The 24967-nt window shown below is 45.3% G+C and overlaps 1 protein-coding gene across 10 annotated transcripts in view; it reads left to right on the top strand.

Annotated features, from left to right (window-relative positions):
* Positions 1 to 24967, top strand: part of LOC115150722 (ephrin type-B receptor 2) — a 175759-nt gene that overhangs the window by 121060 nt on the left and 29732 nt on the right. For all 10 annotated transcript variants that reach the window (XM_029694274.1, XM_029694281.1, XM_029694277.1 and 7 more), the window contains exons 4-5: positions 9269 to 9424; positions 12294 to 12629. In XM_029694274.1, the coding sequence (XP_029550134.1) occupies positions 9269 to 9424; positions 12294 to 12629 (492 nt within the window). The remainder of the gene's footprint in view (positions 1 to 9268; positions 9425 to 12293; positions 12630 to 24967) is intronic.

Raw genomic sequence — 24967 nt, 5'->3', positions numbered from 1 at the left:
TCAGTGTGGAAAAAAATGAGGAAGGGAAAAAAAGCAGCAGTGAAAATTCCAGACATTATTACTGTGCTGCATGTATGGCTCCAGAAATTCTTCCCTTTCATCTTTTCCCCCATTCTATTGACACATGGTAGTTATCAGACACTATGGAAATACTGTGGTTAAGACACTTTTCCCTTTGCTGATTATACATTTTGGGGGTATTTATGACCTGATAATCATTATGACTGTGTGGTGTTCCAACTCAAGGAACACTATGGATATGTCGTTTGAATGAGAAAGATAATGTTTGCCACATGTGACAATAAGGTATGGGGAGAGGGTCTAAGTGTGTGCAGAGGTGTTTGTTGGTTTCTTATGTGTAATGAATGGGGATAATGAATGAGGACGTTGGGTTTCTGGAAATAACTTTACTGCTGTTATCAGGTTACAACATTTTTAATCCACCAGCAGATTATTTTTAGTGAGCTACTATGTAGACCTGGCCCATGTGCCTTTTGTCCTTGAACGCTAACCCATACCACAGTTATAGTGGGGGTTGTTTTGTGCCATACTCATGTACAATGTGCCCCAGTGAGAGAAACCTCTGATACCAAGACTGGGGTACAGAGTACATCTGAGCCTGGTATTTGGCACCTAGGAGATGTATAGATAGCTGAAATTGTCCTCTGGGCTGTGGCCAGGGGTTGTTTATAAATGCATTCTGTCAGCATTGTGTGTGTGTGTGTGTGTGTGTGTGTGTGTGTGTGTGTGTGTGTGTGTGTGTGTGTGTGTGTGTGTGTGTGTGTGTTAGAGGTCGACCAATTATGATTTTTCAACACCGATACCAATTATTGGAGGACCAAAAAAAGCCGATACCGATTAATCGGCCAATTTCTTTCTTTCTTTATTTGTAATAATGACAATTACAACAATACTGAATGAACAAAGTGTTGGAGAAGAAAGTAAAAGTCCAATATGTGCCATGTAAAAAATCTAACGTTTAAGTTCCTTGCTCAGAACATGAGAACATATGAAGGCTGGTGGTTCCTTTTAACATGAGTCTTCAATATTCCCAGGTAAAAAGTTTTAGGTTGTAGTTATTATAGGAATTATAGGACTATTTCTCTCTATACGATTTGTATTTCATATACCTTCGACTATTGGATGTTCTTATAGGCACTTTAGTATTGCCAGTGTAACAGTATAGCTTCCGTCCCTCTCCTCACTCCTACCTGGGCTCGAACCAGGAACACATCGACAACAGCCACCCTCGAAGCAGTGTTACCCATGTAGAGCAAGGGGAACATCTACTCCAAGTCTCAGAGCGAGTGACGTTTGAATCACTATTAGCGCGCACCCTGCTAACTAGCTAGCCATTTCACATTGGTTACACCAGCCTAATCTTGGGAGTTGACAGGCTTGAAGTCATAAACAGTGCAATGCATTGCGAAGGGCTGCTGGCAAAATGCACGAAAGTGCTATTTTGAATGAATGCTTACGAGCCTGCTGCTGCCTACCATCGCTCAGTCAGACTGCTCTATCAAATCATAGACTTAATTATAACATAATAACACACAGAAACACGAGCCTTAGGTCATTAATATGGTCGAATCCGGAAACTATCATCTCGAAAACAAAACGTTATTCCTGTTACACTGCACGACCTTGCACGACCTATGTCATAATTAAGTAAAATTCTGGCAAATTAGTTCGCAACGAGCCAGGCGGCCCAAACTGTTGCATATACCCTGACTCTGTGCGCAATGAACACAAAATGACACTATTTCACCTGGTTAATATTGCCTGCTAACCTGGATTTCTTTTAGCTAAATATGCAGGTTTAAAAATATATACTTCTGTGTATTGATTTTAAGAAAGGCATTGATGTTTATGGTTAGCCTCTCTAGGGTATGTGGGAAGAAATCGTCCCACCTACTCAACAGCCAGTGGAATCCCGTGGCGCGTTATTCAAATACCTTAGAAATGCTATTACTTCAATTTCTCAAACATATGACTATTTTACACCATTTTAAAGACAAGACTCTCGTTAATCTAACCACACTGTCCAATTTCAAAAAGGCTTTACAACGAAAGCAAAACATTAGATTATGTCAGCAGAGTACCCAGCCAGAAATAATCAGACACCCATTTTTCAAGCTAGCATATAATGTCACATAAACCCAAACCACAGCTAAATGCAGCACTAACCTTTGATGATCTTCATCAGATGACACTCCTAGGACATTATGTTATACAATACATGCATGTTTTGTTCAATCAAGTTCATATTTATATCAAAAACCAGCTTTTTACATTAGCATGTGACGTTCAGAACTAGCATACCCACCGAAAACTTCCGGTGAATTTACTAAATTACTCACGATAAACGTTCACAAAAAATATAACAATTATTTTAAGAATTATAGATACAGAACTCCTTTATGCAATCGCTATGTCCGATTTTAAAATAGCTTTTCGGAAAAAGCACATTTTGCAATATTCGGAGTAGATATTGCAAAATAGCTATTTTGACACCCACAAAGTTTTCCCCTCACCAAACTCCGATTTACTATTAGAAAAATTGGATTACCTTTGCTGTTCTTCGTCAGAATGCACTCCCAGGACTTCTACTTCAATAACAAATGTTGGTTTGGTTCAAAATAATCCATAGTTATGTTCAAATATCCTCTGTTTTGTTCGTGCGTTCAAGACACTATCCGAAGGGTGACGAAGGGTGATGCGCCCGACGCGTTTCGTGACAAAAAAATTCTAAATATTCCATTACCGTACTTCGAAGCATGTCAACCGCTGTTTAAAATCAATTTTTATGCAATTTTTCTCGTAAAAAAGTGATAATATTCCGACCGGGAAAACCTGTTTTCGTTCAAAGATGAAAAAATAAAAACATGGTGTCGCCTCGTGCATGCGCCCCAGTCTCATTGTTCTCTGATCGACCACTATTAAAATGCGCAACTGTTTTTCAGCCTGGGCCTGCAAAGACATCATTCACCGTTTTGCCGCCTTCTGAGAGCCTATGGGAGCCGTAGGAAGTGTTAGCAGAGATCGTTACAGCAGAGATCCTCAGTTTTCAATAAAGAGAGTGTAGAAGCCCAAGAAATGGTCAGAGAGGGCACTTCCTGTAAGGAATCTTCTCAGGTTTTTGCCTGCCATATACTCACAGACACCATTCAAACAGTTTTAGAAACTTTAGGGTGTTTTCTATCCAAAGCCAATAATTATATGCATATTCTAGTTTCTGGGCAGTAGTAATAACCAGATTAAATCGGGTACGTTTTTTATCCAGCCGTGCAAATACTGCCCCCTACCCTTGAGAGGTTAGGTACAGTCGTGCAACGATTGTGCTTTTTTCGCAAATGTGCTTTTGTTAAATCATCCCCCGTTTGGCGAAGTCGGCTGTCTTTGTTAGGAAGAAATAGTCTTCACAGTTCGCAATGAGCCAGGCGGCCCAAATTGCTGCATATACCCTGACTCTGTTTGCAAGAGAAGTGACACATTTTCCCTAGTTAAAAGAAATTAATGTTAGCAGGCAATATTAACTAAATATGCAGGTTTAAAATATATACTTGTGTATTGATTTTAAGAAAGGCATTGATGTTTATGGTTGGAGCAATGTGTACCTAAGCGATTATATGCAACGCAGGACAGGCTAGATAAACTAGTAATATCATCAACCATGTGTAGTTAACTAGTGATTATGATTGATTGATTGCTTTTTATAAGATAAGTTTAAAGCTAGCTAGAAACTTATCTTGGCTTCTTACTGCATTCGCGTAACAGGCAGGCTCCTCGTGGAGTGCAATGTAAAGCAGGTGGTTAGAGTGTTGGACTAGTTAACCGAAAGGTTGCAAGATTGAATCCCTGAGCTGACAAGGTAAAAATCTGTCGTTCTGCCTCTGAACAAGGCAGATAACCCACCGTTCCTAGGCCGTCATTGAAAATAAGAATGTGTTCTTAACTGACTTGCCTAGTTAAATAAAGGTCTACAAAAAAAATAAATAATAATTTAATCGGCCAAATCGGCGTCCAAAAATACCGATTTCCGATTGTTATGAAAACATGAAATCGGCCCTAATTAATCGGCCATTCCGATTAATCAGTCGACCTCTAGTGTGTGTGTGTTTGTGTTGGGACATGTGCCGGCTTTCTAGTCTGTATTGTGAGCCTGGGCCCTCCCCTCTCCAGCTGCTGAGAGGCCATTTCCCAGGTGTCTCACACGTTTCCTACTAATCTCCTGCTCACACGGGCTCCGCCGTAGCACCTAATCTGTCTCCATGGTGCCCGCTGGGTGGATTTGGGTTGGATGCTGTCTGAGGAGAGCTCACTGACAACTGTAGAGGAACATAGCTTAGAGCAGGGGCACTGACAATGACTCACCTCCCACCTGCCAGATCCTTCTGCAGATACACACACACTCACACACACACATTCATGCATAATTAATACACAACGACAACATAGACTTACATACATGTGCAGTCTTCACACACATGGATAGAATGTAAGATGAAAGCAGCCATCACTCACTGGGCCTTGAGGGGACTGCACAACCAGTGAAGGCTGCTGTTCTGACCCCAGCCTCTGAATCGCTGTGAAGTCAAGCCCTCTCCTCTCCTTAGTAGTGCAAGTGGGCGTCCGACTTACTCACACAGGAAGTGTTCCTGTCCTGTCCAGGAGGTGGAGAGAAGCTTAATTTACGCCCAGTAGGTCATTGGTCACCCTCACACCCTGCTCCCCAGTGCGAGCCACGCCGAGATACAGGCACGCTAATTGCATCAGACAGGGAAACCTAGAGAGGGAAGTGAATATCTAATTTGTGCCTGTGTGTGGGGTGAAGCGAATGCCAGTCGTCTAATTGCTTTCACACCGCCCTGATTGAATTAGCTGGCGCGGCCCAGGCCCTAATTGAATTCTGGGGCCCTGTGTGTCACTGCTCAGCCAAATAGAAGTGTGTTCCCTATCGAAGGGTCGGCATGAAGGGGACAGACTGGCTTTACCTACACCCCCTACCTACAATATGGATGCTCTCCTTAGGTTAACTTGTGGCCATGGCTTGCACAGCTGGCTGGCCCATCACAAGGTTAGCTCCTCCTCACATGTGACCACTGCAGAGTAAACATCTCAGGATTCAGAACAGTACAAGTGTATTCGCTGTCCATATTATAGCTAACAGTTTTTGCTCTTCTAATTTGGATCTGATTTGCTCCTTCATCGGACACTGAGTATGGTACAAAACAGCCCCTCTCTCTTTATGGTCTATCCTTATTAAGGGATAACATCTGATCTATTTTTCCCAGTGATCCAAATTGTTTATACAGTAGACAGACAGTAAACAGAAAGCAGAAGTGCCATGACGACCAAGCCCATCGCTCCCTACAGTGGCCCTCTCTGTGACAATAGAAAACATCCACACAGAGAAGCCCTGTGACTCTTCCCATTTTCACAGCTTTCAGCACTTTTTTTCTGCTGCGCTAACAAAACCTCACACCTCCAGTTCTTTCCCCTCCAGCCTTTTGTCTTTCGCACTCACACGTAATGAACACGCACACACGCACACACACCTTACCCCTTTCTCTCCCTTGTCTCTTTTTGAATGCTGCTTTCATTAAATTCAGCATTTTTGGGGGCTGGTTTTGAAGCAGCTGAATAGGAGGAATGGGGAAACAGGAGAGGGCGTGGGGGGTGTGGACAAAGGACCTCTCTGTCGGGCGGGGTTGCTGGGGGACGGGGACGGGAGAGGTGTGGAACAGGTCATGGGTTTCTCTCAATAGACATGCCTCTGGCTGGATTAGTGGCTGTTATCAGCCAGATGATTCCCTGGCCATGGTGAGGCACTGCACAGCTCAGACAGCCATGATGGAAATGTCAAATGCCCAGCCTTTGTTTGGGTTCTTCCTGACTGTCTGGGCACACCGTTCTGCTGCTGTGCTGCCTGCATATATTTCTGTGTGTGTGTGTGTGTGTGTGTGTGTGTGTGTGTGTGTGTGTGTGTGTGTGTGTGTGTGTGTGTGTGTGTGTGTGTGTGTGTGTGTGCGTCTGTGCGTTTGTGTACATGTGTGTGCATGTACTGTATGTGTCTGTACGTGCACGTGTGTGTGCTTGTGTGTGTGTGTTCAAACTGAGCTGGAGAAACCAGATGCACTGTCAGCTCAGAATGCTTCCAGTAGAGTGGCTGGCTTCATCATCAGCACTGCCACTCAAAACAATGGAGCCCCACCTTTTCACACAGACTAGGCTGGATACAGTGGCTCTGAGCTGTTGGTTCTATCTTTCCATTAACATAAATTTGCCTGGCTGAAACTTCCGGGAAGCCTTTGAAACAACCAGCAAATTACCAGCTGTAAAACCTGACTGGCTCCCTGGCATGGAGGACTTACCTCTCACAATACCCTTTTTATACAGTGAGTCAACAGTACTCCCAAATAAATTCTTTATGTCAGGATGTGTTATTAAAGTTCATAACACAGACAGAAAGGGTTGGACTCTTGCCAGTCACTGTGTTGCCTCTGCTCTGGAGAACAGCAGTCATTGAGATGTGACAGCCAAGCTTTTCCTTTCTTGGCGTGTGCCTGGTACCACTTTGAGGTGATCTGGACCCTTTGACACAGCTGACACTAAATTAAATCTGAAGTGTTTATAAATTCCATTAGAATGTTTCTGTGCGCCTTTTCTTCTTGACTTAATGCAGCGTTTCATCACTTCTGTCAAAATCCAGAAAGCTGAGAAAACGTGCTTATTTATTTAAGGATATTAATAGAGACATATATTTTAAAAGAATAAAAGGAGGTAAAATAAAACTTCAGGAATGAATATTCCCCTCATTATTACCTCCCCTTGCCAGAGGGATGTCTGAAGCTGCATCATAATAAGGCTTTAGCCATTGCATGTTGACTGAGCGATACGAGGGAGATTGTGATCAAACAGCTCAACAGTACCAATCTGAGTGAGGAGGGAATCAAAGCGCTGATCTGCTTTTTAATCAGAGCTATGTACTTGTCCACAGGCTACATCTGACACCGAGCAGCTCCCCAGCCCTCCAACACAGCCTCTTGAAAGACTGGTGGAATCCCCCCCCCCAAAAAAAAAGATATAAGGGCCTGGTGGTGACAAGCTGAGCCCCACACCTAACACAGCCTGGTCTGTCTGTTTCTCTGTCTGTTAGTCTGTCTGTGTCTTTGTCTGTCAGTCTCTCTATCTCTCTGTCTCTTGTCATGGACGCTACAGGACAGTAGGAACAATAAAGACAGAAAAAGCCATACCTGCCCATATCTGGCTACCAAACAATAGACAATAGGCCTAGTTGTTGACACTGTGCCCCCTTCCCAACTCCCTCTTCCATATAAAACATGCTTGCCCTAAACACCCATTACTCAAACCTAAGCGCCGCCTACTGCCTTCTGTCTTTCTCTTCTTCTCTCCTCTGCTCCACCCCTTCTCCTTTACCTCTGGCTAGCTCTTTCTGCTATTTTCTTTGGTGGCGCTCCTCTGAGCTCTTCACTGCCATAGACCACTGTGTTCTTTAGTCTCAGTCCCAATCCACAGATCTGTAGCTGGGGCCTCATTCAGTGACTCTGGTGACTGGCAGTGTGAATGTGCTGGCCTCATGTTTCACTCTGTACCAGGTCACTTTCCCCCATCAGTCACAGGAGAAGAAAAATATATTGAGACTAATATTTATTGAAGAGCTTGATCAGATTTCCTCCGTTTAATCCCTGATACTGCTTCCTGCGGCTGATGTTTATGACAATGATCTTTCCACAGGATGCATCAGCGTCACTGAAAATGTTCCTCTGTGTGTGTGACACTTTTTTCGAGGGAATCTGAGTTTGATGGGCTACTAAAGCACAGCAGTGCTCTAGTGTGTGCAGCAGTTTTGGACAGAGGATGATGATTGAGATGTGTTTTCCAGGGAGTTTGTGGGGAGTTGGGATTGGAAAAGAGCAGTAATCCTGCTCCAGCATGGTGTTCCAGCATGGTCACTGGGAACTGGTATATGTCTTCCTAGTATAAACAGTGGGATTGAACCCAGACTTATCCTGCCTTGTGATTTGACCTTCTCCAAATAAAGTTCCAGCTGCAGACGTTTCCATATGACACACACTTTAATCCAGCTGTAATTGGCAGCTCAGACCAGGGATGATAGGGAAATGATGGTTTTATTATTCCTAGATATGGAACATAGTGAGAGTTTGTGAGATGGGTTATGGTGCAGAGTATTCAACAGGATAAGGATCCCTCCAGATGTTTCTTTTTGCAATCCCAATGTTACATAATGTATCACAGGGTAGTTCTCAGCTAGCATTGGCATAAGGACATTCATAACTTTGTGAAGGTCATTCATGAGTGTGGCATCTCCTGTGTGTGTATTCTTCATGTATGACTTTAGCTCGTAGCGAGTCCCCGCAATACTCCATTTCCTCATTTTACGGATGGGGAGACAGGGAGGGAGGTGGGTGGTGATTATCTCAAGCTATACCAACCTCAGCTGGTTTGGCCCCAGAACACAAACAGCTCTTGACATGGTGCTAGAGCAGGGGCTGCTGTGCATTCTGGGAAGGGTTCCACAGTGTGTGTGTGTGTGTGTGTGTGTGGCGGGAGTGGGGGCAGGAGTGGGGGTAACTGAGGTAAAGATGAAGAGGATTTCAGGGAGAGTGAGTTTCACTGTAAATGGTAGTGCTTGACTGCTTTTTACATGCGTACGCATGCACACACACGCACAAACACGCACACACATGCGCACACACACACACACACACACACACACACACACACACACACACACACACACACACACACACACACACACACACACACACACACACACACACACACACACACAGTTTTGTTACAGTAGTGTGTGATCACCACCCCTAACCATGGCAGTAAGTTTTCCTGCCACTCTCCCAGCAAGAGTAGAGGACCTTTAAAGAGCACTTAACAGGAAGTAGACCACTCCAGAGAGTCTCAGGCAATTAGTGTGCTGTGAGCACGCTGAATAATTAAAGTAAAACACAGTACTGTACATGTTATGTTGTCATCTCCACAGAGAAACCCTCACATGCGAGGAGGATGCACTAATGTATATTTTTGCTCAACTGTGATCAGTGTTTGTCTCTTTTGCATTGTGGTCTCTGGACCGTATGTCTCGTGAAGTGAGATGAAGCCAAACAGGGAATAAAACTGACCAAACATGAAATACAGTATGTAAATGGGGATATGTTCATATCTCATCTCTCTCTCTCTCTCTCTCTCTCTTCTGTTTTTATCCCAGCTTGTCCATCAGGCTTCTTCAAGCCTATACAGGGTGATGTATCCTGCATGCAGTGTCCAATCAACAGCCGCACCACCAACGAAGGAGCCACTAACTGTGTGTGCCGCAACGGTTACTATCGCACTGACTCAGATCCCTTCCAGATGCCCTGCACAAGTATGTACTATCGACCAACACACACACACACACACACTCTTTTAATTTCACACCCTGGTCCTGAGGAACTGAGAGGAATCAAAGATCAAAGGACACCAGAGCCTCTCTGAGCAGAAACAGAGGAGGCCTGTCAGAGAGCAGTCCCTCACATACACTCAGCACTGCCAACAGGTCTGGCCAAAAACACATAGGCCAGCCTCCCCACCTCACATCACAGAGCCCTGCTGCCCTCAGCCAGAGCAGAGGTTACTGGGCCAGGACATGCAGCATTGTAGTGGGACAGACAGGGAAAATAGACTAGGCCTAGATTCCTCTTGTCATGCCAATGAAGCCATTTGAATTTGTGGTTAACGGAGGGTCTAAGAAAAGAGAAAGAGAACACAGGCGGGATAAAGATTAAGGGGAAGACATGAACACAGAGAGGGAGAGAGAGGAATATGCAGTATATATAGTGTGCTGAGAGAGAGAGAGAGAGAGAGAGAGAGAGAGAGAGAGAGAGGAGAGAGAGAGAGAGAGAGAGAGAGAGAGAGAGAGAGAGAGAGAGAGAGAGAGAGAGAGAGAGAGAGAGAGAGAGAGAGAGAGAGAGAGAGAGAGAGAGAGAGAGAGAGAGAGAGAGAGAGAGACGGAGAGAGAGAGAGAGAGCTCCTTTCACAACCGTGGCTGATTTTTATTCTCCTTCCCTCCTCTGTGAAAGGGAGAGGGACAGAAATATTTGAGCGCCTCCAACAAAGGAGATTTGCATAAGCCCGGCTCTGGGAACAGAGCAGCTGTTGTGAATGAGAAAGCAGCGTCACGTCGCTGGTATTAAACGCAGCGGGCCCGGGATGATTAAAAGGAGGGAAACGGGCCCATCTGAGTGGCCCTCAAGCTAACAGGGGCCATTAGCCGCCCATTCCAGCCCTCCCCAGGAAAGAGACGATGTTTAGGAGGCTGTTTTGCGTGAGAGAGAGAGAGAGAGAGAGAGAGAGAGAGAGAGAGAGAGAGAGAGAGAGAGAGAGAGAGAGAGAGAGACACACACACACACAGAGGGCCTCGATGGGCACTGCTCCAGGCCTGGAGGTCTGTTAATGGGAGCCAATTAAAAGGGCGGTTAAATAAGTGATCAATTCAGGTTTACGAGTTTATGGGCAGGGGGAATTTTGTTGTTTATCTCATTAGCCCTGGAGAGGGCATCCTCCCTAATTAGCTGCACATGCCCGTAAAAGATAAACAGTACACATTGTGTGTTTGTTTGGGCTGTCAGTCAAATGTGATGCCATGGGGAATGTTACTTTCAACCAGTAATACCTCTATAAGTAGTGGTTGTGTATGAGCAACAGTCACTTTCTCTGTCCTGCAGTACGTATGATGCTCTGCCATACATAACCAACCGATTTAAACAAATATGTGACAACATGGACATGAAAAGTCATCCTATCTTCATATTGATGTCCAGTGTATTTAAATGGGCTTCCTGAGGGAAGGATTTAGTTGAGCATACCAGGCAAAGACCTCAAAGAGACTGTACTGTATTTGTGGGAGTGTGGGTTCTCTCTCCTTCAGTGAAAGGGTTATTTGAGTAGAGTGATACTGGCTCTGGTATTCCTACCCTCAACAACTCCAAGGACACAAGAAACTTAATTCCCCTGCCAACATCTGAATTAAATGTCATGAAGTAGTTCTTTTGAACTAACTAGAGTACATTGAGTCCATTCGTTTTTCTTACACCTTAAATCTGTAGACAAACCACACTCCACATACACTATATATACAAAAGTACGGACACCCCTTCAATTTAGTGGATTCGGCTATTTCAGCCACACCCGTTGCTGTCAGGTGTATAAAATCGAGCACACAGCCATGCAATCTTCATAGACAAACATTGGCAGTAGAATGGCCTTACTGAAGAGCTCAGTGACTTTCAACATGGCACCGCCATAGGATGCCAGCTTACCAACAAGTCAGTTCGTCAAATTTCTGCCTTGCAAGTGCTGTTATTGTGAAGTGGAAACATCTAGGAGCAAAAATGGCACAGCCGCAAAGTGGTAGGCCACACAAGCTCACAGAACGGCACCACCGAGTGCTGAAGCACATAGCACGTCTGTCCTCAGTTGCAGCACTCACTACCGAGTTCCCAACTGCCTCTGGAAGCAATGTCAGCACAATGAAACACATTCTCTAGTGATGAATCACGCTTCACCATCTGGCAGTCCAACAGACGAATCTGCATTTGCCAAATGCCAGGAGAACACTACCTGCCAGAATGCATAGTACGAACTGTAATGTTTGGTGGAGGAGGAATAATGGTCTGGGGCTGTTTTTTATGGTTTGGGCTAGGCCCCTTTGTTCCAGTGAAGGGAAATCTTAATCCTACAGTATACAATGACATTCTTGACGATTTTGTGCACCCAACTTTGTGGCAACAGGCCCTTTCCTGTTTTAGCATGACAATGCCACCGTGCATAAAGCGAGGTCCAACAGAAATGGTTTGTCGAGATCAGTGTGGAAGAATTTGACTGGTCTGCACAGAGCCCTGACCTCAACCCCATCAAACACCTTCGGGATGAATTGGAACGCCGACTGTGTGCCAGGCCTAATCATCCAAAATCAGTGCCCGACCTCACTAATGCTCTTGTGGCTGAATGGAAGCAAGTCCCCGCAGCAATGTTCCGACATCTAGTGGAAAGCCTTCCCATAAGAGTGGAGGCTGTTATTGCAGCAAAGGGGGGACCGAACTTAAAATTAATGCCCATGATTTTGGAATGAAATATTTCGAAGAGCAGGCGACCACATACTTTTGGTAATGTAGTGTATGAGACTACTGTAAATGCTTCTCACATTCCAAACAGAAACCATCTCAGTTGACTGTCTATTGTCTGTGTGTTTCCAGCGGTGCCGTCGGCTCCTCAGAACGTTCTGTCTATCGTGAACGAGACGTCTCTGATACTGGAGTGGCAGCCTCCTAGGGAGTCAGGTGGCCGTGAGGATGTGGTCTTCAACATCATCTGTAAGAGCTGTGGAGGGGGCCGGGGAGGCTGCACGCGCTGTGGGGACAATGTCCAGTTTGTACCCCGCCAGCTGGGTCTGACAGAGCCCCGTGTTTACATCAGTGACCTGCTGGCGCATACACAGTACACCTTCGAGGTGCAGGCCGTCAATGGGGTCTCCGAGCAGAGCCCCTACTCACCACAGTACTCCTCCGTCAACATCACAACCAACCAGGCTGGTGAGTACACTCTTCCTTATGCTCTCTATGTCTCTCTCGCAGGCACACACACACGCACACACACAATATTCCTTTAGTGTGGAGGAAGTATGCATATTTGTTCTTAAACAGGAGTGAAAGGATTGTTGATGACGTCACAGGCAGGGTTTGATGGCCTGTTAGTCCTCAGAGTGTGACCTCATCAGGGCTCTCAGACAGAGTAGCTCAGCGTAGTGAGCACTACACTCCCTCCTGTCTCCCCTAACTTCTGCGTGGTGATTGCAGTCCTAACATCTCAGGCCCTTGCTTCATCCAGCCACTCAGTTCTAGTGTTACTTATTAAGTTTATGAAGTCTTTGGTAATAAGCCTTAAATTCACTATGATCCCCATGCCCTCTACGAGCTGCCTTAAAAACTGCACCCAAAATAGTAATGGGAAGATTAGTAAGAAGCCATTGTATTTTCAGTGAATAATAACCTCTAATGAAAAAAAGGTCTGTTTGTGATTGGCCTAACTTTTTCATCTGTGGGATCTTGGAGAAACATGCTGCAATCAATGTCTCCTGTAACTATGGTAACCGAGCATGTTTTCCACTGTGTGCTTTGTGGTTGTAAATGACTGCGGCTCCATTATTTAATCCAAGCAGCAGAATTGATTTGCTCTTTAATTGTCTGTATGAGACGCATCATTTGGTGTGCCAGGCTGTGCTGCCTGAGGACTGATGAGCGGGGATACGGGCTACAGGCTTTATCTACGCCAGGGCTTTGTGTCCTGTTGGCAGTATGAGTAAGTGCCTGTCATCTCTCATCTGACTGGCCTTCTATGACTGAGCTCCCCAAGGCCCTGTGTTACTGTGGATTATTAAAGTGGACATATAAAACTTCTCCCTCCTACTTAAGTTCTTACGTGGATGTGACTCACTATGATTCAAGCGAGGAAGTTTGCAGAGATGCATGTAAGATAAAAGGCATTGAAAAGGAAGAAACAGTTATGCATTCTGTGGGATACACTATATGTACCTCATACAGCACATTTCAACACATTTTAATAAGATTTGTTTTTAAAGCAGCATGCAATTTAGGTTGCATCCTGTAGTCAGTCAAACAATAATGCTTTAAAACATCTCTCTGAGTTATTAATATAACTTGTGTTTGAAATGGATGCTTGAATTGAAAGAACCACCTCTTTTTGATGGTGTGTTTTGAAGTAAGTGGTTAGTGTGTGTGTATGTGGGAGGTGGCGGGGTGTGGGGGGGTAATGAGGGCCTCAGAGTGCAGTAAAGCCTTCTAATGAGGCCCCTGCCTTAACTCTCACACACTGGGCCACAACAAGTCTACCACCCCTGCCCCAGCCTTCTCCCCCTTCCCCTGCCATAGAGTCCTGGCGGAAATTGGGGGGCTCTGCACTGAAGTGGCCGTCACTTTGTATTACAGCTCCAGAGCTCCCGTCAGAGAGAGCTGTTAAAGAGACTGAACTCTGGCTCACTCCCCCTCCCCCTGCCCTGTGACCAGCCTGGGTCCTGCCTAGGACAGAGGGGCAGTGCTGTGTGGTTCCACAGTGGGCTGGGGCCGGGGTCAGTGGGACCAGGGGCCCGTAATTGTGTCTGGTTTGGGAAGCATGGAGGTTACATAAACATCATGTCACCCCTAATTAGCAGTGCCGGCCCCGCACCTCCCCCTTACTTTACAGAGAGAAAGTGAGTGTGCGTGAGTGTGAGTGTGTGTGTGTATGTGTATGTGTGTGTGTGTGCATTTTTGTTAATCAGACACGTTTGGAACCTAAAGCTATGTGCTGGGGGCTTGAAAGAAACAAATAATTAAGTAAATTGGATGTGACTGGCGTGAAAGTTTTCCTCATGTGAACGACTCCCATCCTTGGCTGTTGGAATTTGTTGACGAGGGGGAAACGAACAGGGTGTGAAGAGACGAGGGTAAGTTCTCATTCACCACCCCCAATCAAGCACATTACACATACTGTAACCCCCACCACACTCTGTTATGCTCATCAACAGTTTTCCTGTGACTGAGGACGTGCATGGTTGCCTAATAGTGCAGTATTTATTTTCATACTGTAGAGTCAGTCACATAATAAAGTGAAGCTTGTTTTGTGAGGATATGACTAATTCCCACAAAATCAGAAAGGGTTCTGATTTTGGCCTTGATAAATAGCCCAGAAATCCTCATAATGATGAGTCACAACCAAACTATTCACTAATGATCAGCTTTTCTCCTCCATCAAATATTGAAAAGAGATGATCAACGCAATGTTTTCCATAATATTTAATGGTGGGCCCATAAACAATGAAAAGAGAAAGAGAGAAAGAGAGAGAGAAAGACAGAAAGGGAGAGAAGAGAGAGGTAGGGAGAGTGAAAAAGGGGAGGGGGGGAGAGAGAGGTAATTTGGTGTGACTCTGAGGCAGCATGTCTGTGGCAGAGGAGGGGTGGCAGAACAGAGTGGGAGTTTCTTTAGTGAGACACAAATGTGTGACGATGACTTGATGAGTTAGGACAAGAGACGAAGAGAGGAGGGCAGTGATGAGACAAGCCCTCAGATGAGTAGTGATGCCTCAGTCCACCGTCAGACACAGAATACTGTCTGCAACCCTCTGGTAATACTATTAGATCTGGAATGTTAATACAGGAGTTGCTTGCCTGGGTTATACTGCTTTAGTGATTCATCAGCTGTGTGGCACGGGAGCAACCTTAACAAGGCCTTATTGAGCAAAAAAATCTATGGTTTATTTTGTCTGTCTGCTCGGGGGCTGGAATGACACCCCTGGGCTGTGGGAAGGCACAGATAACCCACACACATGTAGAGTGGCTAGGGGTACAGGGGACAAATGGCTGAAGACAAAGCTACCCTTTAGCTTTCTTTCATAATGATTAATGGGGGTTAATCATTCATAACACACACAATCTCTCTCTCTCATCATCATTGCTAAGGGATAAAATGGTTGCTAAAATCCCACCACCCCCCTTTAAGTGTTTAATCAGACACATCCCTGACATCTCACTGGCAGCATGTGATTTTGTCCTGAGCTCTAAAAGAGACTAGTCTAAGTCCACTTCACGTCTCTGGTCTGACACACACACACACATGCACGGACGCACACACACACACATTAAATGAGGAACACACACAAGCCCATCACCAGAGCTTTCAATGAGTGACCGATAAACGTCGTGGTTCTGAGAGGAATTAATGTTATCACCGTGTCAGTCATGTCTGCCGGGGAAGTCTTTTACACAAATCACAAAATAGATAATGAATGGTATAGATGATCAATGATAGTGTCCCATTTTGTGTTGCCTTACAGGCAGTGAATCACATTGATTATACAGTAGGTGCGAGGATAGTCATGTTTTGCTCAACAGTGATTGCCCTGGTTATCAATAGTTACAGTGTACGTATGGTCGATGCAACAATGTTCCCTCATCCCTCAATCAAAACCATTAGCATTCTGCCTGGGACTTCCATGGAGCCCTGCAGTTGATGAATCAGACCTCCATAGTCCATATACTCATTTATGCTTCTGACTATGTTCTATACCGTGTGTAGCTCTATTAAATTGTAGAGGACATGTTTGTTTAGGCGTATCATTAGCCGAAGGTGAGCCAGGGAAGCTGCTGCTAATACAGGGAGGAAGGAGACAGACTGAATTGGTTTCTTATCGGGTGAGCAGCTAATTGTGGGACTGAATCCCATCACTCCGCTCATGGGTGGCTGCTGTAATCTGGCGCACCACTATCATACAGTTGGGGAAGATTTACCACTTAATTATCCCCTAAATTACCAGGGCGAACTATAACCAGGCCACTAAGAATAAACTAACCAGGCCACTAGGAACAAACTGTAACCAGGCTCTAGGAATGATCTAACCAGGCCACTAGGAACAAACTGTAACCAGGCCACTAGGAACAAACTGTAACCAGGCCACTAGGAACAAACTGTAACCAGGCCACTACGAACAAACTGTAACCAGGCCACTAGGAATGAACTAACCAGGCCACTAGGAATGAACTAACCAGGCCACTAGGAACAAACTGTAACCAGGCCACTAAGAATGAACTAACCAGGCCACAAGGAACAAACTACAACCAGGCCACTAGGAACAAACTGTAACCAGGCCACTAGGAACAAACTGTAACCAGGCCACTCAGAACACACTGTAACCAGGCCACTAAGAACACACTTTAACCAGGCCATTAGGAATGAACTAACCAGGCCACGAGGAACAAACTGTAACCAGGCCACTAGGAACAAACTGTAACCAGGCCACTAGGAACACACTGTTACCAGGCCACTAGGAAAAAACTGTAACCAGGCCACTAAGAACACACTGTAACCAGGCCACTAAGAACACACTGTAACCAGGCCACTAGGAACACACTGTAACCATGCCACTACTGTAACCAGGCCACTAGGATCAAACTGTAACCAGGCCACTAGGAACAAACTAACCAGGCCACTAGGAACACACTGTAACCAGGCCACTACTGTAACCAGGCCACTAGGAACAAACTGTAACCAGGCCACTAGGAACGAACTAACCAGGCCACTAGGAACACACTGTAACCAGGCCACTAGGAACACACTGTAACCATGCCACTACTGTAACCAGGCCACTAGGAACAAACTGTAACCAGGCCACTAGGAACACACTGTATCCAGGCCACTAGGAACACACTGTAACCAGGCCACTAGGAACACACTGTAACCAGGCCACTAGGAACAAACTGTAACCAGGCCACTAGGAGCACACTGTAACCAGGCCACTAGGAATGAACTAACCAGGCCACTAGGAACAAACTGTAACCAGGCCACTAGGAATGAACTAACCAGGCCACTAGGAACAAACTGTAACCAGGCCACTAGGAACAAACTGTAACCAGGCCACTAGGAACAAACTGTAACCAGGCCACTAGGAACAAACTGTAACCAGGCCACTAAGAACACACTGTAACCAGGCCACTAGGAATGAACTAACCAGGCCACTAGGAATAAACTGTAACCAGGCCACTAGGAATGAACTAACCAGGCCACTAGGAACAAACTGTAACCAGGCCACTAGGAACACACTGTAACCAGGCCACTAGGAACAAACTGTAACCAGGCCACTAAGAACACACTGTAACCAGGCCACTAGGAATGAACTAACCAGGCCACTAGGAACAAACTGTAACCAGGCCACTAGGAACAAACTGTAACCAGGCCACTAGGAATGAACTAACCAGGCCACTAGGAACACACTGTAACCAGGCCACTAGGAACACACTGTAACCATGCCACTACTGTAACCAGGCAACTAGGAACACACTGTAGCCAGGCCACTAGGAACACACTGTAACCAGGCCACTATGAACACACTGTAACCAGGCCACTCGGAACAAACTGTAACCAGGCTACTAGGAGCACACTGTAACCAGGCCACTAGGAATGAACTAACCAGGCCACTAGGAACAAACTGTAACCAGGCCACTAGGAACAAACTGTAACCAGGCCACTAGGAACAAACTGTAACCAGGCCACTAGGAACAAACTGTAACCAGGCCACTAAGAACACACTGTAACCAGGCCACTAGGAATGAACTAACCAGGCCACTAGGAATAAACTGTAACCAGGCCACTAGGAATGAACTAACCAGGCCACTAGGAACAAATTGTAACCAGGCCACTAGAAACACACTGTAACCAGGCCACTAGGAACAAACTGTAACCAGGCCACTAATAACACACTGTAACCAGGCCACTAGGAATGAACTAATCAGGCCACTAGGAATAAACTGTAACCAGGCCACTAGGAATGAACTAACCAGGCCACTACGAACAAACTGTAACCAGGCCACTAGGAACACACTGTAACCAGGCCACTAGGAACAAACTGTAACCAGGCCACGAAGAACACACTGTAACCAGGCCACTAGGAATGAACTAACCAGGCCACTAGGAACACACTGTAACCAGGCCTCTAGGAACACACTGTAACCATGCCACTACTGTAACCAGGCCACTAGGAACAAACTGTAACCAGGCCACTAGGAATGAACTAACCAGGCCACTAGGAACACACTGTAACCAGGCCAATAGGAACACACTGTAACCATGCCACTACTGTAACCAGGCCACTAGGAACACACTGTAACCAGGCCACTAGGAACACACTGTAACCAGGCCACTAGGAACAAACTGTAACCAGGCCACTAGGAACACACTGTAACCAGGCCACTAGGAACAAATCTAACCAGGCCACTAGTAGCACACTGTAACCAGGCCACTCGGAATGAACTAACCAGGCCACTAGGAACAAACTGTAACCGGGCCACTAGAAATGAACTAACCAGGCCACTAGGAACAAACTGTAACCAGGCCACTAGGAACACACTGTAACCAGGCCACTAGGAACAAACTGTAACCAGGCCACTAAGAACACACTGTAACCAGGCCACTAGGAATGAACTAACCAGGCCACTAGGAATAAACTGTAACCAGGCCACTAGGAATGAACTAACCAGGCCACTAGGAACAAACTGTAACCAGGCCACTAGGAACAAACTGTAACCAGGCCACTAGGATCAAACTGTAACCAGGCCACTAAGAACACACTGTAACCAGGACACTAGGAATGAACTAACCAGGCCACTAGGAACAAACTGTAACCAGGCCACTAGGAACAAACTGTAACCAGGCCACTAGGAACACACTGTAACCAGGCCACTACTGTAACCAGGCCACTAGGAACAAACTGTAACCAGGCCACTAGGAACACACTGTAACCAGGCCACTAGGAACACACTGTAACCATGCCACTACTGTAACCAGGCCACTAGGAACAAACTGTAACCAGGCCACTAGGAACACACTGTAACCAGGCCACTAGGAACACACTGTAACCAGGCCACTAGGAACACACTGTAACCAGGCCACTAGGAACAAACTGTAACCAGGCCACTAGGAGCACACTGTAACCAGGCCACTAGAAATGAACTAACCAGGCCACTAGGAACAAACTGTAACCATGCCACTAGGAACAAACTGTAACCAGGCCACTAGGAACAAACTGTAACCAGGCCACTAGGAACAAACTGTAACCAGGCCACTAAGAACACACTGTAACCAGGCCACTAGGAATGAACTAACCAGGCCACTAGGAATAATCTGTAACCAGGCCACTAGGAATGAACTAACCAGGCCACTAGGAACAAATTGTAACCAGGCCACTAGGAACACACTGTAACCAGGCCACTAGGAACAAACTGTAACCAGGCCACTAAGAACACACTGTAACCAGGCCACTAGGAATGAACTAACCAGGCCACTAGGAACAAACTTTAACCAGGCCACTAAGAATGAACTAACCAGGCCACTAGGAACAAACTGTAACCAGGCCACTAGGAACAAACTGTAACCAGGCCACTAAGAACACACTGTAACCAGGCCACTAGGAAGGAACTAACCAGGCCACAAGGAACAAACTGTAACCAGGCCACGAGGAACAAACTGTAACCAGGCCACTAGGAACAAACTGTAACCAGGCAACTAGGAACAAACTGTAACCAGGCCACTAGGAATGAACTAACCAGGCCAGTAGGAACACACTGTTACCAGGCCAGTAGGAAAAAACTGTAACCAGGCCACTAAGAACAGACTGTAACCAGGCCACCAGGAATGAACTAACCAGGCCACTTGCAACAAACTGTAACCAGGCCACTAGGAACAAACTGTAACCAGGCCACTAGGAACAAACTGTAACCAGGTCACTAGGAACAAACTGTAACCAGGCCACTAGGAACAAACTGTAACCAGGCCACTAGGAACAAACTGTAACCAGGCCACTAGGAACACACTGTAACCAGGCCACTACGAACAAACTGTAACCAGGCCACTAGGAGCACACTGTAACCAGGCCACTAGGAATGAACTAACCAGGCCACTAGGAACAAACTGTAACCAGGCCACTAGGAACAAACTGTAACCAGGCCACTAGGAACAAACTGTAACCAGGCCACTAGGAACAAACTGTAACCAGGCCACTAAGAACACACTGTAACCAGGCCACTAGGAATGAACTAACCAGGCCACTAGGAATAAACTGTAACCAGGCCACTAGGAATGAACTAACCAGGCCACTAGGAACAAATTGTAACTAGGCCACTAGGAACACACTGTAACCAGGCCACTAGGAACAAACTGTAACCAGGCCACTAAGAACACACTGTAACCAGGCCACTAGGAATGAACTAACCAGGCCACTAGGAACAAACTTTAACCAGGCCACTAAGAATGAACTAACCAGGCCACTAGGAACAAACTGTAACCAGGCCACTAGGAACAAACTGTAACCAGGCCACTAAGAACACACTGTAACCAGGCCACTAGGAATGAACTAACCAGGCCACAAGGAACAAACTGTAACCAGGCCACGAGGAACAAACTGTAACCATGCCACTAGGAACAAACTGCAACCAGGCCAATAGGAACAAACTGTAACCAGGCCAATAGGAATGAACTAACCAGGCCAGTAGGAACACACTGTTACCAGGCCAGTGGGAAAAAACTGTAACCAGGCCACTAAGAACAGACTGTAAATAGGCCACCAGGAATGAACTAACCAGGCCACTAGCAACAAACTGTAACCAGGCCACTAGGAACAAACTGTAACCAGGCCACTAGGAACAAACTGTAACCAGGCCACTAGGAACAAACTGTAACCAGGCCACTAGGAACAAACTGTAACCAGGCCACTAGGAACAAACTGTAACCAGGCCACTAGGAACAAACTGTAACCAGGCCACTAGGAACACACTGTAACCAGGCCACTAGGAGCACACTGTAACCAGGCCACTAGGAATGAACTAACCAGGCCACTAGGAACAAGCTGTAACCAGGCCACTAGGAACAACCTGTAACCAGGCCACTAGGAACAAACTGTAACCAGGCCACTAGGAACACACTGTAACCAGGCCACTAGGAACAAACTGTAACCAGGCCACTAGTAACAAACACACTGTAACCAGGCCACTAGGAGCACACTGTAACCAGGCCACTAGGAATGAACTAACCAGGCCACTAGGAACAAACTGTAACCAGGCCACTAGGAACAAACTGTAACCAGGCCACTAGGAACAAACTGTAACCAGGCCACTAGGAACAAACTGTAACCAGGCCACTCGGAACAAACTGTAACCAGGCCACTAGGAACACACTGTAACCAGACCAGTAGGAACACACTGTAACCAGACCACTAGGAACAAACTGTAACCAGGCCACTAGGAACAAACTGTAACCAGGCCACTATGAACAAACTGTAACCAAGCCATTAGGAACAAACTGTAACCAGGCCACTATGAACGAACTGTAACCAAGCCACTACGAACAAACTGTAACCAGGCCGCTAGGAATGAACTGTATCCAGGCCACTAGGAACACACTGTAACCAGGCCACTAGGAACAAACTGTAACCAGGCCACTAAGAACAAACTGTAACCAAGCCACTAGGAACAAACTGTAACCAGGCCACTAGGAATGAACTGTAACCAGGCCACTAGGAGCAAACTGTATCCAGGCCACTAGGAACACTGTAACCAGGCCACTAGGAACAAACACACTGTAACCATGCCACTAGGAATGAACTAACCAGGCCACTAGGAACACACTGTAACCAGGCCACTTGGAACAAGCTGTAACCAGGCCACTAGGAACAAACTGTAACCAAGCCACTAGGAACAAACTGTAACCAGGCCACTAGGAACACACTGTAACCAAACCACTAGGAACAAACTGTAACCAAACCACTAGGAACAAACTGTAACCAGGCCACTGGGGACGGCTTGGCTGCTCCAATGGGAATTGCTGAGGAACACTGGTGTAGGGCCAGGTAAACCTCTGCCAATAAATGTTTATGCTCTATCCAATATAGCGACATTGTCCAATGCCACCACAACTAAATGAAAGCAAGCTAAAACAATGAAAATAGCCCTTTAAGGTCAAATTTGATACTCTTGATTCTTCATAGGTTAATTCCTCTTATGCTTGGCTTTTATATTCATGCCTTCTAAACTACAGCTCTAAATAAAGGGGGGGTGTTCCACGCCTCTGTTGTGCTTCAGTGCTGCTAATGTGTCCAGCATTCAGTAGTAGAGGGAAGTGGGCAGAGAAAGGCTGCCAGGCTAGCCAGCGTAGGATGCAGGGTGTGCGGTGTGACAGTGACAGAAGGTGTCAGGAAGGGCACATATGGAAGGTGCCAGTGTGGGTCAGGCGACCAGACAGACAGGAGGCCTCTGTAGACACCTGGAGCACAGCCCAGCCCTGACAGAGTGGCACAGCTCTACACACTGGGGCTCCAGCCAGCACAGTACGCACAGACTGTGGCTACTACTTAGGACCAACTAGTGGAAGGAGAGAGAGCAGAGATTGTGTGATTTTTATTTGCATATGGCATTAGGTATGCAGACTGCGGAGCTAGCTGACTGTAGGGTTAGATGACTTTAGCTAGATAACCTACGCATTCAATATGCATTTAATGACTTCCTGCCCTAAGAGAATTAGAGCATAGATTGGCACTTTATTAAGCCTTTTCCCCCTCCACGTTCATAAATCAATACTTTGTACAATGCTACATATTTTATTCAGACAAAATGAAAATTGTATGAATAAACTATTGATTATGTTTTGGCAAGACAAAAATATAAAAACAAAGGTCATGCAGTAGGTTTTATCATATACTGTGTCTGGAGTTTAACTAAATTGTGAACATTTTTGAAAGACGTTGGCAATAGAGATTGCATGAGTTCCAAGCAGGGTTAAAAAGTCTGGCCCTTTTGGCCCAGTGGACTGTAAGGGGTTGTATAATGTGAGGATGTAACTAATTGTTGTAGGCCACAATAGCTCTGATTGATGCTGAAATGTGTAAATAAATTGCGCAAATGCAGTCATTTATTCACTGTTGTTATTGCCCACAGTGTGCTTGTGGAGATGGTGAGTAAAGCATAAGTCATGAATAATTTAACATCTTTGCTTGGAATTTGTTAATATAAAAGGTCAGAATAACTGACTCTAAAAGAGATTGTGCACAACCTGATTTTCTGGTTGAAGAGATTTCACATTTTCACTGCTGGTTAAACGAAACATATATAAGTAATGTGTCTTGTGAGTGAAAGGGGACATTTCTATTTTAAAATTAAGAAAACCACAGTTGGGTGTAAATATCAATTAATGCAAAGACCAAATGATATATCTGTAATACAAATTACAATGCTTTGGCAAACACCCTTCTTCATGTTATTGTGTATATTTTTTCAGTCGTATTTCTGTTTTTACATTTACAGTGCCATCAGAGAGTATTCTTACCCCTTGACCTATTTCACATTTTGTTGGGTTCCAGCCTGAATTCTAACTTGATTAAATAAAATGAAATGTCACCCATCTACACACAACACCCCTTAATGAAAATGTGAAAACATGTTTTAGAAATTGTTGAATTTTCTTTGAAAATAAAATACATAAATATCTCATTTACACCCCATTACACCCCATTTACACCCCTGAGTCAATAATTTGTAGAAAAAACTTTAGCTGCGATTAAAGCTGAGTCTTTCTGGGTAAGTCTCTAAGACTGAGTTTCCCAGAGTCAGTCCTCGGGACTGTGCACGTTTTGGTTTCTGCCCTAGCACTACACAGCTGATTCAAATAATCAACTAATCATCAGGCTTTGATAATTTGAATCAGCTGTGTAGTGTTAGGGCAAAAACCAAAACGTGCACCCCTTGGGGTCCCGAGGGCCGAGTTTTGGAAACACAGCTCTAAGAGCTTTCCACACATGGATTGTGCAACATTTACCCATTATTCTTTCAAAATTCTTCAAGCTCTGTCAAATTGGTTGTTGATCATTGCTAGACAATCATTTTCACGGTTGCCATATATTTTTTTCAAGAAGATTTCAATCAAAACTGTAATTCGGCCACTCGGGAACATTAACTTTCCTCTTGGTATGCAACTCCAGTGTAGATTTGACCTTGTGTTTTAAGTTATTGTCCTGCTGAAAGGTGAATTCATCTCCCAGTGTCTTGTTCGAAAGCGAACTGAACTAGGTTTTCCTCTAGATTTTGCCTGTGCTTAGCTCCATTACACTTATTTTTATCCTGAAAAACTGTCCAGTCCTTAATGATTACAAGCATACTGTACCCATAACATGATGCAGCCACCACTATGCTTGAAAATATGAAGAGTGGTACTCAGTAATGTGTTGTATTGGATTTGCCCCAAACATAACACTTTGTATTCAGGACAAAAAGTTAGTTGCTTTGCCACATTTTTTGCAATATTACTTTAGTGCCTTGTTGCAAACAGGATGCATGTTTTG

The sequence above is a fragment of the Salmo trutta genome, chromosome 16, assembly GCF_901001165.1.
Source record: "Salmo trutta chromosome 16, fSalTru1.1, whole genome shotgun sequence".
Lineage (NCBI taxonomy): Eukaryota > Metazoa > Chordata > Actinopteri > Salmoniformes > Salmonidae > Salmo > Salmo trutta.
Note: the sequence above shows the minus strand (reverse complement) of the source record. Positions and strands in the feature narration are given on the sequence as shown.